This window comes from Hipposideros armiger, unplaced genomic scaffold, assembly GCF_001890085.2.
Source record: "Hipposideros armiger isolate ML-2016 unplaced genomic scaffold, ASM189008v1 scaffold_75, whole genome shotgun sequence".
Classification (NCBI taxonomy): domain Eukaryota; kingdom Metazoa; phylum Chordata; class Mammalia; order Chiroptera; family Hipposideridae; genus Hipposideros; species Hipposideros armiger.
Window position 1 is genome coordinate 304,879 of NW_017731425.1, and position 15,358 is coordinate 320,236.

The window sequence follows — 15,358 nt, forward strand, 5'->3', positions numbered from 1 at the left end:
AGAGAGAGAGAGAGAGAGAGAGAGAGAGAGAGAGAGAGAGAGAGAGATCCACCTACCCACCCAGGAAGACAATATCCAAATGCAAAGCATTAGCAGGAACTCACACCTTCTTAGGCAGAATATCCCATCCTTATGGGAGCAAACACCTGGGTTAGAAGGTGGGTCCAAGCTCCCTCAGGTCTCCTCAGAGCCTGGCTTGGATGTTTGTGCCCTCCCGCATAGCTCTGAAATTCCTTCAGACCTATGCCAAGGGAAAAGGAAGAGGCCAAAGAGCAGCTTGCAGGGGATGGCAGGAGAGAGGCTTCAGGGGTTGCTTCCTGGCCTCCCGCCTGGCTAGGTGACCCGCAGACCTCTTAGGGAGATACACAGAGGCCTGAGGTTTTCAATACTGCCTGTAACTCTAAACATGGCAGCCAGACGGGAGAAGAGGATTCAATGCAGGAAAAGTTCTTGTTTAATTTTCTGAGCAAACAGGGGATATAAGACCAGCAATACCTCTCCTCTGCTGGTTGTGTAACAAAATCACCAAGAAGCTGAGACATACATAATGTCAAAAACATATGTATTCATTGCAGGGGGGGGGGGGGGGGGGATCCTGAAGCTGTCTTCCCCTCCCCACCCTTTTCTGCTGGGGTTCAAGCAAGCCATGCATTTGAAACAAAAATGACATAAAGGACTTTTCCAAAGACCCCTCCTTCCATCTCTCTTAAAGTCAAGAAATGTCCTCTTGTCCCTTCCAAATCTTTTTACCTTCTATGCATTAGCACTGAAATTCAGAAATGGCACTTGATAAATCTGAAGGTCTCTGTTTTCCTACACCTTTTCTTCATTTCTAAAAGTGGAATCACTGAAATATTTGGCTATCCATTTCAATACTGCTATTTTCCACAAGATGCTACAAACTCACGGAGCAAACTGGAAACATGTGGCTGAGGAGATGCAAATTCAGGTACCCCTCCACACATCCTAACGCAAGAATCTGGCTGGAGACGTTATTGGGCATTTCTGAGTATGTCAGCCATGGCTCTTCACTTTGGCCATCTCACAGCACCTAAGAGTAGTTTTTAAATGGTTATGGAAGTACCTGCACAAAAGCCTTGATCGTGCCTCTTGGCCCACAAAGCCCTTATTTATCAAGGTTTGCCAACCTCTGATGTCTGTATTGTATAAGCTGTCTATAGCATCAGTTATACTTTTTCTCAGATTTTAAGCCCTTCATCCTAGTAGTCTAATTCTAGTAATTTATCCTAAAGAAACAATCAGAGATGTGGTCAAATAATTATGTGCAAAGAGGTTATTTGCAGTATTATTTATAATTGTGATACCCTGTAGAACAATCATAAAATTTACGGAATAATTATCAAAAATTATTTTTAGAAATCAGACATCTACATTTTGAACAAAAAAAATGAGTTATAAATGAAGGTCTAGTCACATGATGAAATATTATATAGTTATTTAAATCATGCTTTTGAAAAACATTTAATGACGGGAAATTTTTATGATATGGAAGTAAAATAAACAAACAAATAGGTAGATATACAATTTGACCACAATTTTGAAAAGAAAATACATCTATTAAATCTCCTTCGTTTCCTAGTGATATAGAACAGATAAAAGAACACACAGTCAGCTCACCACACCACATCAGAATCTCAGATTCTGAATTTCCCAGGAGTGGACAGAGCCAAGGCCATGGGTCTTAAAAGGTACAAAAATCCTGACCTAGGGAGTTTTGGGCCCCTCTGCTGTACTTCCTATTCCATGTAGAGGCCCAAAGTCTCAGGTGTTGGTTTTTTTCTCTTGTTTTTTGGTCATGCTCCCATTTGACTGTATTTCTCAGGAGTCTAAGCAAACTGTTGGGAATTTCATTATCAAAGAGTAAGCTCTCTGGTCCTGGACTTTTGTTTGTATGGAGTATGTATGTATTTATGTATAGATAGATAGATAGATAGATAGATAGATAGATAGATAGATAGATAGAGTGAGCTTTCATGGAAGCTGCTTCGGTAGCTTTCTACCTTCCTCCACACCAGGAGAGCCACAGATGCAGCTAAAGGGAAACCAGATGGCCAATTTCAAAGCTAAAGTCAGATCTTGGGCCTTGACCAATACTGTTTAGTTTGATTCTTGTATATCTGCATTTATCTAGCGTTAGCTTCCTTACAGCTGTGAGCAGGAAAGTTCCTCAATAAAAATAGGAATGCTTAAAATTAGGGCTCAGGGTGCAATTCATCCTCAGCACATTCAATCCTGGACTCCAACGGCTCTCCCTTCTCCCCTCCACATCACATCTCTGAGAGCATGCTCCCTGTTGCGGGGCCCCCTTTTACCTTTCGTGGGCTGTCCACGTAGGTGGGAGTCATGGCAACGCTGCTGCTCTCGGAGGGCTGGGCGGAGCTCTTGCCACCATGCACAGCTGCCTGCTGTTCTCCCAGGCACCTGAAAGGAGGAAAACCACATGACTGTGGCTTGCTCAGAGATCCCTGGTGAAAGACCCAGGTTGGCCAAGATGGAATGAAGACAGCTGTATTGCTGTCCTCTTTTGAAACATACATTTCTGCTTTATTTCTCCTTCAGGTCCTACATGATACCCTTAATTTCAATCGTCGTCCTGAACAATCACCAGCCCTCCACAGTAAATCAGAAAACAGCCCAATTTAAAAAGCATCTTGGCACCATCTGGTGCTTACCTATTACTTTGAAAAGGCAAGTGACATGGTTTGAGCGACTCTATCCATGAACACCATATTTTTAATCCTCTGGGAAAGACTTTTTCTCAGTTTTTATTAACTATACCAGCAGAAGCACATTCTGAAATTTAGGGCTGCATTAACCTGCAGCATGAGCTTAATAGGGGGAAATGTGTTGACTCTATATATTTTCAAGGTTTATATGTTAATATTTCAAATGTACATACTTATATCCCCCCAAAAGAAAACCCCACGTAGATCTAACAGACATCATCTCATAAACCAAGACAGATATGGTTTTCTTATGACACCCCACCCCATCCCATCCCATCCTGTTTCTGATGTACATAAATACATACTTTTATGTTTCTTTTCCTATTTTTTCATACTAAAATGAGCTATAAACTATTATAACTTAAATGCTTCTCCAAATTAGATTGTCTTATTACTGAATTTTTTTTATATTACTGAATTTTTATTTGCTAAGTTTCAGAAGGCTCACGTTATAGTCTTAAATCCTTCGTTATTATTGTAATATATACTTTAAAAAAAATTTTATTGGGAACAGTGTGTTTTTCCAGGACCCATCAGCTCCAAGTCAAGTAGTTGTTTCAATCTGTTGTAATTGTGGAGGGCACAACTAAGTGGCCCATGTGGGGATCAAACTGGCAACCTTGGTGTTATGAGCATTGTGCTCTAACCAACCAAGCTAACCGGCCGCCCCTGTAACATATACTTCTTGAGGTGGACACTGCAAGGCGTCACCCAGGTCTCTCTGCTGCGGCCTTGTTGCCACAGTAGCTGGACATGTTGTCCAGCTGGCTCAGCTGTCAGGCCCTTCAGGGACAGCCCCAGCTGCAGAGCAGTCTCGTGTAAGCTCTCACTCCTCCCTGGGCTGCCCACAGACAATGAAGGATCAGTGAGAAAGTGGAAAGGCCTGGCCATGTTGGTCCAGTCCCAGTCATCTCTAAAGGCTGTTCTAGCTGCAGACCTCGAGTGAGGTGGCCTGAGGCTGTTACTGGGCTTTTATCACATCTCAGCTTCTCCCTCTGCCCACTCCTGCTTCTTCTGCCCTCTCCCTTCCACAGGTGTTGAGCCCAAGACTTTCCTTAATAATTAACATCTTAGGGCCAGTCAAGTGGCATGTTGGTTAAGAGCTGGCTTGGGATGCCAGCTCTGAGCAGCAAGGTCCCGGTTCAGATCCCACATGAGGACCAGTGACGCTGCACCCTCTACAGCTAAGACACTGAACAACAGCTCGACCTGGAGCTGGACTGCCGTGAGTCACCGGCGACGATGTAGGCTGCAGTGGGCTGCCGTAAAGCTACTGTGAGTGGCTGGCAGCCAGCGTGAGCTGCCAAGAGCCGCCATGAGTGGCTGTCCAGTGGCCGGCGACCGATCTGCCTCACCCGGGAAGAGCGCAATCATCACAATACCAACATGGGCCAGTGAGGCGACGTCCTCCACAACTAGACTGAAGAACAAAAGGACAGCACCTTGTCTGTTCCCCTTCCCCGATTCCCCAACACTGTTCCCCTCCCCGAATTCCCCAATAAAATCTTTTAAAAAATAAAAAAATAAAAATAAACATCCTACATGTTAAACCCCATCTCAGTCAGCTTCCCCAGGAACCCAATCTGTAATACTTCTCTAGACTTAAATTATGATGTTTGTTATTGACGGTAAAGTAATCTCATCCCAGAGATTGAAAATCGGTTTCCATAGTAACCTGTTACACTCTTTTATTTATAGTTTTTATTATGGAAACATTTCAAAGATACACAAAGTAAAGAGGATAATATAATCGAACCCCATCTACTCAGACCCCAAAATTATTCATTTAGAGCCAATATTGTTTGATCTATACATTCTACCTATCCATCCCGATTATTTTGAAGCAAAACTCACACATGATATTATTTCATCCATAAACACTTCAGTATATTGTATCTCTAAAAGAAAATGTTTTTAAAAAACATAACCACAATTCTATCACTATACTCAAAATTAAAAAAATTTTTTATTATCAAATATTTCTCCAATATCTCCAAAAATTTGTTTACAGTTTGTTCAAAACAGGATTCAACTAAGACCCCTACATTACAATAAGTTTGTCTCTTAAATCTTTTTTAAGCTAAAACTCCTTTTCATCTCTCATCTTTGCAATTTATTTGTTGAAGAAAGCTCGTTCATCCTCCAAATTTACTGTCTAGATGAGCTGATTATATCCTTTTATTGTTTATCATGTTCCTCTGCGCCCTGCACTTCCTGACAACTGGAAATAATATCTAAAAGTCTGAGCAGTTTTAGGTTCAACTTGGGACAAGAATTCTCCATAAGTGTGTCATGTACTCCTGTCTGGAGGCCCACAGTGTCTGGTGGTCTCTCTTGTGTAACGTTAGTTGCCACTGATGAGCTCTGCTGGACCAATTAAGTTCATTAGAAACCACGCATGGTGATGTTCTATCATTCCTTTTGTACCTATTAGCTGGAATATTGAAAAAAAAGAAAGTTCCCTACACCAATTACTTGGTGACTCTGAGGTATAGTTCATTTAGGAAAAGCAGAGTAAGTGCTTGATTCCTTCCCTTTTTCACTGCACCACACTGTCTCTCTCTCTCTCTACCACCTTGCTGTGTGTTTTCCTCTGAGCCTCATTCACAAACGCACACTATAACATTCTCTTGCACTTCCCTGAGGACAGCAGTGGCAGGAAGCCGGGGTTACCCCCAAGTGTCCACTAAGATGTGCTGTCTGATGCCCATGACAATCCCCATTTACTGAGTTGCTGTCTACGTGCTGACTCATGGAATCAGGGATTCAGAGGTGAGTAAGATCCTGTCCTTGCCCTTGGAGGCTCCTTGTCTAATGGCTCAGGGGGGTGACTGTAACAAATGGCCAGTTATATGTATTACATACAGATATGTACATATGTTAGAACATACATGAGGGTACACTGCCTTCTGCTGGGAGGGGGTCGGTCACCATGGTCTCTCTGCTCTAACTCAGCCGTCATCTAACAGGAGCAGCAAAGCCCGCTGACCAATGCCTGTTGCCCAGACTGCTCACAGCCATGCTGTTAGTCGATCTAGGGCCAAGATTCCAGGGGTCTGTATCTTCCACGAGAGCCTGACTGAACATATATGTCTACAGAGAAAGACTGGGGAGAAGTGGTAGAGATAAACGGTTATGGTAAGATGGCAGGACCACAGGTGACATTTCACTAACTCTTTTTCATGTTGCTGTCACTATTTTTCCTAATAAATAAAACTGGATCTGCTTGGTGCAGCAAAAGAAAAAGAAAGGCACACACAAAAATGCTGTGTGTGCAAATATCACATAAAGGTCAAGCTCCTTTTGCTCTGTCTCCAGCACTGAGAGAACACACCATGTCACCCAGGAGCAGTCATCAGGGCAAGGAATAAATATTAGTCTCTCTCCTGCCTCTTGCTCTGGTGTTAGCTGAGAGTCTCACCCCTCACAAGGGGACACCACCACCCCAAGCTATCTTCCCTCTTCCAATGTGAGCAGAAACAGGCTCTGAGGAGCATACTAAATGATGACTCACTGACAAATTAAAATAAGATTCCCCCATTCCCACCTTCACATCCCTCCCAGCAACATATGTTCCTTGTTCTTTCTTTCAGCAGGAAGGGTCTATGATTAGTCATAGGGAGAACCTGCCAGGGAGAGTTCTGGGTTCTTTCTTTGGACAGATGAAGATATTTTCTGAAGAGGATCCTGTATCAATAATGAGCCCAACCTACTCCAGCTCTCCTCCTCTCATTTGCCCCCGCAGTCACCCCACTCTGTTCTTCACTTCTCTTCCTACATCCCTTCCTTTCCATGTCATCATCACCCTCCATCCAGCCTCTGTCGCCTCTTGCCTGGACTAGTGGGAGCCTACCAATGGGTCTCTGCCTCCTGGGGTCCACCCCATGAGCCTTCCTGTGCACGGGGCTCATCTTTGAAAGAGCCACTTCTGGCAAAGACACTGAATGGATATTTCATGATGTTAAGGAATTGCTGTAACTTTTTAGATGAATGATGGTATTATGGTGTTCTTGTTTTTTTAGAGTATTTATCTTTCTGAGATACATACTGAAATATTACAGATGAAGGGATACGATGTCTGGGAGTTAATAAGAAATAAAAAAGAAGATGAGGGCCGGCCGAGGGGCGCGATGGTTAAGAACTGGCTTGGGACGTCAGAGGGCCCCAGTTCGGATCCCACATATGAGGGCCAGTGACACTGCCCTCCACAGCTAAGATGCTGAACAACAGCTCAACCTGGAGCTGGGCTGCCGTGAGTCGCCAGCGATGGCATGCTGCAGTCCCTGCTGCAGTGGGTTGCCATGGGTACCGTATGTAGCCAGCAGCCAGCGTGAGCGGCCAGCAGCCGCAGTGAGCGGCCGTCCAGAAACCGGCGACTGATCTGCCTCACCCGGGAAGAGCACAATGAAGCAACATCCTCCACAACTAGACTGAAGAACAAAACAACAGCAACTTGTCTGTTCCCCTTCCCCCAATTCCCTAGCACTGTTCCCATCCCCCCAATTCCCCAATAAAAATCTTTAAAAAAAAAAGAAAAGAAGATGAAAGCAAATGGGATATAAACGAAACGAGATCTGCCATGAGATGAAAATCAATGAAGCTGGGTGATAGGTAAATGGGGATTTATTATACTAGACTGCCTGCTTTTTAAAAATCTGTTTGAAATTTTCCATTAAAATAAAAACACTTTCAAAGGGACAGCCTGAATCCAATTTCCCAAGCAGTCTGTAATTGCATTTCCCACTGTGCCTCATGCTTACTCCACAGTACTTTCGGAAAGCCGAATGTATGCAGGCTCCTGCTGGGCATGACATGGACCTTCACACCAGACAGATAAGGTCTAGTCTCCTCTAGCATCTTGTTCACATCCCATTCTCCATCATTCACATCTATTGTGCACCTACTACGTGCCAGGCACAACACACACCTCTGTCCTCAGAGCACAGACAAGAGGGAGGGGCAGGGGGAAGATAAGTAAACCGGCTGCAGCCTCAGAAGAATACAGATAAGTGCTCTAATAGGCCCAGGATATATAGTAAGACGTAGGCCCAGGATGCTGGGAGGCACAGAGGGAGACTGATCTGGCTGAGAGGATGAAGGCGGCATGGAAAAAGTGCCAATGGAGGTCCCACCTGTTCATGGAATGTTTCCTCCTCTTCCCCAAGTCCCACCTCCTTTCTGTGTAATTGCTTCCCTTCTTACGAGGTCAACTTAAACCCTACCTCCTGTGACATTGTCCCTACCCTCCCAAACAAGATGTAATCCCACCAGCATCCTGAGAACTGTAGTATTTAACGTTTATAAAAGGACCACACATTCAAATGCCTAGAGAAGCTGGTCAGGGAGCATGACTGAGGGTGCAAGACAAGTCCAAGACCAGAGGGTATGCTGGATCCATGGTAAACCAGAGGGCACATGTCTATTCTAAAGTGCCAGCCCATCATGGCTTGGTATAACTGTGGACCCAGTATTAACTGAGCTTCCGTTATTTAAAGCAAAGCTGGATTTTATATATTATCTATAATTTTGTATTATATTATTGATAATACATTGTTTTATATGTTATATAATATAACCATGCATCATGTTACTAAAATACTAATATTTTTTCATATAAGAATTCATATAAAGTCCAGATTTTTATATGAATCTTCAAACAAAAAAAAAGTTTGGCTCAAATATTTAAAAGAATATTCTGTGTTTTTAGGGCAGTGAAACTACCCTGTAATGGTAGATTCAGGTCATTATAAATTTGTCTAAACCCACAGAATGTATAAGACCAAGGAACGTGAACCCTGTTGTAAATGAACTATGGACTTGGAGTGATTATGATGTGTCAGTGTAGGTTCATAAACTGTAATTGTAACAAATGTCCCACTCTGGTGGGGATGTCCGTAACAGGGAAAGCTGTGCATGTGTGGAGACAGGGTATGAATGGGAAATATCTGTACATTCCACTCAATTTTGCTTTGAACCTAAAACTGCTCAAAAAAATAGTCCATTAAGAAAAAAACTAACAACAAAACAAAGCACTTTGTAGGTCAAAACAAAAGTATCTGTAGTTCAAATTAAGCCCCAGCTGCAAGCTTATAACTTCTGGCCTATTTCATATTATTTGACACCCAGCTTGCTTTTCATGTGTGTCTTTTTGGCAATTACAGGCTCCTTGCAGATAGAAATCATATTTTACTCCAATCACAAGAGTGGAGCACTGAAAACCCTCAGGGCTGTGGGGTGGGGACGCGTCTCTCTCCAACCAGGCACTTACTTCTGACTGGCCTCCATCTCCAACAGGGCAGACAGAGCTGAGGTTCCCTTCTTTCCAACTGGGGGGCCGGTTGACTCAAGGGAGTGCGTGGAAATGGGTCCGGTCACCTGCAAGCCTTTCATGGAGGTCCCTTTCTAGAGCAGAGAAGAAGAGACAAGGCCATCAGCCCGAGTGGACCCCTGAGTGGACACAATTCACGCCCCAGCACATGCTGCTACATCTGATGTGCTGCTGGCTCTGGGAGTCTAGTTAACTGAGGAACATGGGTTCTAGGGATTCAGTAAATGCCAGAAAACTGCTTTCCACCTCAACTGAAGGCCCCAAGTGCCTGTTGACTCAAAACAAACTGCCTCTTTGAGGTGATTTATGCATATTATCTCATTTTATTCTCATGATAACTCTAGGGAATAAATAACATTATATCTAATTTATAGAAGAAACTGAATCTTAGAGAAGTTAAGGAACTTATTCAAAGTCCCACTGGAGCTGGAATTCAAACTATAGTTACATGACTTCAAAGCCAAGGTTCTTTCCACTAAACAAGATCTCCTGGAAATGAGGCTGTGTATAATCATAAGTGATGCTGTGTACAGAAGGCAGCTGGGTGGGTTGAAGAATCCTGAACTTAAGGTTAAAACATGGCTGATGATGGAGCACTACTCAGCAACAAAAAGAAATGAACCACTGATGTAATGACAACTTGAATGAATCCCAGAGGCATGATGCTGAGTGACAGAAGGCAGCCTCAAAAGTTTACATATTGTATGGTCCAGTTTACATGACATTTGGTAAAACAAAAGTACAGTAATGGAAAACAGACCAGCTGCTGCTAGGGGTAAGAGATGGGGGTAGAGTGTGGCTATAAAGGGTAGATGGAGGGAGTGTTTTTGGGGTGATGGAAGCTATTCTGCATCCTGATTGTGGTGGTGGTGATTACATGAATCTAAATTTGTAAAATTCATAGGCCGTACATACACATACACATACACACACACACACACACACACACACACACACACACACAGCTGAGTGTTGTCAGACATATTCCATAACCCCCATGAGCCTCAGCGTCCCCACCAGGGAATGCGTGGTTGAATGAATGTCCAAGGGTGCTCGGAGCTCTAAAAGTGCTATAAGTGACATTGCTGCTGCCATCCTACACCATATTACACAAGCAGCTGCACTCAATACCGGGTCCCACTTGGGGTGCACATGAGGAAGCTGTGTCCTCAGGTTGCCCTGTGCCACAGAACACTGCCCAGTGGCTGTCTCTATCCAATCCCTCCCTCCTACACCCTGCCCTGAAGAACAACACACTGTTTTGATTTTACGACAGTTGTGGAGTAAATGAATTTTCCAGTGGAGGTCCCCGAGATAGGAGGAGACAGCTCCTGCATCCCCAACTAGGCACAGTCCCCACAGAGCCCTCACCCGCATCATGCGATCGGAGCGATGGCGCCTGCGGATCCGGTTCAAGCCCTCCACAAAGCGGATAAAGCCATCCAGGAGCTGCCACTCCTCCTCGTCTGCCCGGGGCCTGTCCCCGTAGATGTCGCAGTGGGCCTCGCCCTCTGTGATGCGCTTGGTGGCAGTGACACAGGCTGGCAGCAGCAGGAATCTGGTCCTCCAGAATTTCAGAGACTCAATTAGGCTATGGGGCACCAAGGGAGAAAATGGGGTGGTGGTGAGAAAAAGCAGGTACAGAAATCACTCCTGATGAACACGACATCTCAGCCTTCTCCTTGGAGCTGGCGTGTAAGGGTCCCTCTCCTCACACGGTGCCATATTTCAGGGCTTCATTTAAAACACAAGCTCATTCTGCCACCATGAGCAGCCGTCCAATGGCTGGCAAGCGATTGCCTCTTCCGGGAAGAGCGCAATGATAATACCAACATGGGCCAGTGAAGCGACGTCCTCCACAACTAGACTGAAGAACAAAAGCACAGCCACTTGTCTGTTCCCCTTCCCCCGATTCCCCAACATTGTTCCCCTCCCCCAATTCCCCAATAAAATCTTTAAAACAACAACAAAAAACAAAACACAAGCTCATTCTGTGTCAACTATAATTTAAAAATAAATTTTTTAAAAATGGAAAATAAACAAAAACAAAAAACACCACAAGCTCAGAAGGAAGAACTCAAACACATGTTTACTTTACATCCCAGAAATGCCAGAAAGCTTCAATGGCTTTTCATCATCACAATCATAAATCATGCATAAACATTAAAAAAAAAACAACACAAGTAGTCAGGAAAATGTTAAGGCCATGATCTGCACTGATATCCCATCAAAGAGCACATCATCACCAAGGTTTTGTTGTTTGTTTTTATGTGGTAAACTATGTACAACTAAGTTTACCACTTTAAAGATCTTTAAGTGTACATTTCAATGTGATTTCCTGTCAAGATGGCAGAGTAGTTGAAAAATTAAAAAAAATAAATAAAACCTCAATAGGGAGAAAAAAAGTGTACATTTCAACAGCATTAAGTACATTCGCATTGTTATGCAACCATCACCACCATCCATCTCCTTACTGAGTTTTTAACCCAATCAATGTACATGTGCTTTTGTTCTTCCATTTTTTTTTTTCCTTTCTAAAACAGACATGCTTTTGTAATCACAAAAAAGGCCGGAAGTGCTAAAATATGGACACACCCAGGATGGAAAGCCAAAGCACGTTCTCTGACCTGAAATCCTCAGAGCCGGTGGAACAGATATACTGATCTAAGTAATTCCACTTGTACTCCTCCAGCCGCTCGTGGGAGAATTCCACCCAACAGGAAACGAACTCCGAGTCTGAGTGGGAAGGGCAGAGGCTGTAGGTGTAGTGGATCTGAGCAGACTCATAAGGATACCTGGGGAAAAAAGGACATGCCTAGAAGTCCAAAGCAGAATCCCCCGATTCTTCACTACCTTTTCCGTCTCAATACACTTAGCACCATCCTTGGCATTCAACCCTCAACCACGGTAATCCAACTCATCCCCAGGGACTGGTAATGGAGATTTCTCAGATCTTCTTAACTTTCTCATTCTTCTCTCCTCACATTCTTTATTTTTACTTGGCTTGTTAAGAATCAGGCTGACATAAGCTGAATCAAATCCCTTTTGAAAGTAGAGGAGCTATGACCATAAAATAACCCTAGAAAACAAAACAGTAACTCCAGAAGAAAAATTAACCACTCAACCTCCTCCATTTCAATGATACACATAATACAGTATGTGGACACAATTCAGGACAGTAACTGAAAAACTTAAATATCCAAAGACTCACTTGGGAAGATATCGTGTCACTGTGATCATCTTATCCTTCAGTGTCACTTTGTGGAAAGTTCTGCCCATACTCAACCAGTACTGGTCCTCCTCCTCAGGTCGGTTTCGGGATACAAGGCCTAACAGAGAAAAAAAATCATTTCTTCCACCTGATAACAGGCAATTGCTTTTCTTCCATAAAGGACACATAAAAGAGGCAACACAAAAAGTCCTGAAGTTGGCAGATTTTTGTGTTACTGAACCAACCAACCAGCAGCAGATTAGAGCCTGGGGCTACTGATAGCACCTAGATGACACACTCAAAGCTGAACAGCCCAATGCTGTTCTGGAAAGTTCTAGAGATGGTAACAGGCTGAGAGATGACTGTGGGACAAAGTGGAACTCCACTCCACTCAAGCACAAGCTGCCGCCCTGGCATTTGAGGTCCTCACCCCAGGGTGGCAACCAACCGAGCTTTCTGGACTTAGCTCCCACGACTCCCACGCTGCTACACTGTGTTTCTGTCTTAAAGGACCACTGATTTATTTGTTGTAATTCCCATCTCCAAACATTTGCTTCCATTCTTTCTTCTGCCTTCTATTCCTGGGCCACCGTCAAAATCCAAAAGGATCAGGGCCGGCTGATTGGCTCAGTTGGTTAAAAGCTCGCTCAAGAGTGTGAGCTCTGAGCAACAGCAGTTCAATGCCTGGCCCGAGCTGAGCTGCTGCTGAGCTGCCAACAGGTGGCAGGATGGCTCAGCTAAAAAAAAAAAAAAAATCCTATGGATCATTTAACGTCACCATCAAATGCCACTCCCTCCAGAATCAGGCCCCATCAGCAGTCTGAATTCTACCTTGTCTGTAGCTCCCTATGTGTGTGTCTCACACACTTATTATACAAACTAAAAGTTCCAGGAGGCCAAGCCCCAAGTCTTTATATTTTCGGTGGCCATGCCCACAGTAGGTATTCAAAAAATGTTAGTTGAATTGAGTTGAACATTGGAAAGAGCAAAATAATGAAGACTCAAGAAAACTACAAGCTTTCAAGAGAATAAAAATAGTGCCTCAATGAACAACTGAGCCACAAAATTCCCGTGATCTAAAAACGAAACACAAGCCCCTCGTTTAGTGGTAGGCAGCATGGGAGTTGTCAAGACAGGATGGCAGAGGTTGAAAAGATATTCACTAGGAATGCAGAAATTTCCCATATGATAGTGACAGAGCAGCAGGCTGATTACAAATAAAAGAAGCCAGGCTTTGACTCAGAGGGCCACGGGTTAAACCCCAGCGCTTTCATTTGCCAGCTGTGTGATCTTGGGTACCAAATCTGAGTCTTGCTCTCTGCAACTAGAAAGAGGGCTTGTCCCCATCCCAGAATTCTTTTATTCGTTCAGTAAGCACCCTGCTGGTTGTCAGGAAGACAACATCATGGGATAACATTCATAAGCACCTAGCATGGTACCTATACCCCATTCTAAATTAGGTGCACCAGAGTTATTCCTGTACTTATCCTGCAGAGCACCCATCACAACCTGGGGTCAAATACATACTTGTGGTTTATTAGTTTAACATCTGTCTCCCCCAGTAGGCTGTAAACTCCAAGGACAGGGATGATGCTGTTCTATTTACTACTGGAACAGGGTCCCGCTTACAATCGGTATTAAGTAAATCTGTCATCAGTGAGTAGCACACACTCACTTATGATGGCTACTTTTCCAATAATTATACAATGGTGCCATTCCTGTTATGCTAGAAATAAAAGGGACTAAATTCACCAAAGGAGAAAAATAGCCAGAAAAGGTACAGTCAGGTGAGTAGCCTCTAGCCAACCAGCCATGACATGAGGCTTATGAATCAGCCAGAACAGAACTGAACACTCAAGGAATTATGGACCACTAAGGGACACTGATCAGCTATCCAGAGAAAAGTAAGCAGGCAGCCTGGATGGGGTCACTGACATTAAAGGCAAATTCATTCCACTACTTTTGGGATAAAGAACAAAATGCTTCACATGGTCCTGTAAGGTCTGAATCTCCTGACATTTCTGGTCACATCTCTGGCTTACGCTTTATGCTCCACCACACCAGGCTTCTTTTTGGTGCCCAGAAAGTGTCACAGTGCCTTCTGCCTCAAGGCCTTTGCATATACTAATACCTTTGCTGGTATGCTCTTCTTACCTGCTCCTGCCCTCCACCTCCAACCTGCTTCTCTTACTGTAACTCCCGCACATACTTCACATCTCAGCTCAAACATCACCTTCTCAAGGAAGCCATACCCGGCCCTCCAGACCAGATCAGGTCCCTTGATTTTTCCCTCATAGTCTTTATCACAACATGGAATTATATTTCGAAGTTTGACTAATGTTATTATTCCCCACAGAGCAGGCTGAAAAATGCTGTTGAATGAATGAATTTATATATTTATTGACCCATAGTGTTATATACCAGGCACACTGGTTTCTATTGTAGAGGATAAACAGACGAAGCTAAAATAGTCCTGGCACTCAGAAAGGTTACATTTACATAGTAGAGTCTAGGACAGGGGTTGGCAAACTTTTGAGATGGAAGAGCCGCCAGTGGTCAGCAAACTGCGGCTCGTGAGCCACATGCGGCTCTTTGGGTACGTACATGTGGCTCTGAAGTAAAATTGAAAATGAAAATAAAACTATTATAGTTTCATTTATAAAATTTTTAAAGGATATTATTCACATAATGGTGATTATGTAAAAATATATTTATGGCTCTTGAATAATTTTTAAATTGTTGTGAGGGACAGATTGGCTCTTCCAGGGATCGGCACTTTTGAGAAGGAATGTACTGAAAGAGCCACACGTGGCTCGCGAGCCGACCCCTAGTCTAGAAAATGAAAAGAAGGCAACATGTGATAAGTATCACAGGGGCTTTCAAAGAAAATCCAGAGGGAACCCAAAGCTTCATCGTAAACAACTGGGCCTGGACCTGATGACCACTAAGCTCCCTCTAATAGGACCATATTTCTCTGCTTGTCCAGCCAAAGAGGCTTTAACGAAGCCAAAGATGATCTGAGGTTTTGAGCTGGGTGGTTAGGAGAGTGGGAAGTCTAGTCAGCTACAAACA

At 43.7% G+C, this 15,358-nt stretch overlaps 1 protein-coding gene across 9 annotated transcripts in view; it reads right to left on the reverse strand.

Moving 5' to 3' along the window:
• Positions 1-15,358, reverse strand: part of DEPDC5 (DEP domain containing 5, GATOR1 subcomplex subunit) — a 123,292-nt gene that overhangs the window by 36,961 nt on the left and 70,973 nt on the right. For all 9 annotated transcript variants that reach the window (XM_019643168.1, XM_019643174.1, XM_019643175.1 and 6 more), the window contains 5 exons: positions 12,287-12,404; positions 11,703-11,870; positions 10,447-10,666; positions 9,016-9,149; positions 2,334-2,442 (listed from right to left, as the gene is read on the reverse strand). In XM_019643168.1, the coding sequence (XP_019498713.1) occupies positions 2,334-2,442; positions 9,016-9,149; positions 10,447-10,666; positions 11,703-11,870; positions 12,287-12,404 (749 nt within the window). The remainder of the gene's footprint in view (positions 1-2,333; positions 2,443-9,015; positions 9,150-10,446; positions 10,667-11,702; positions 11,871-12,286; positions 12,405-15,358) is intronic.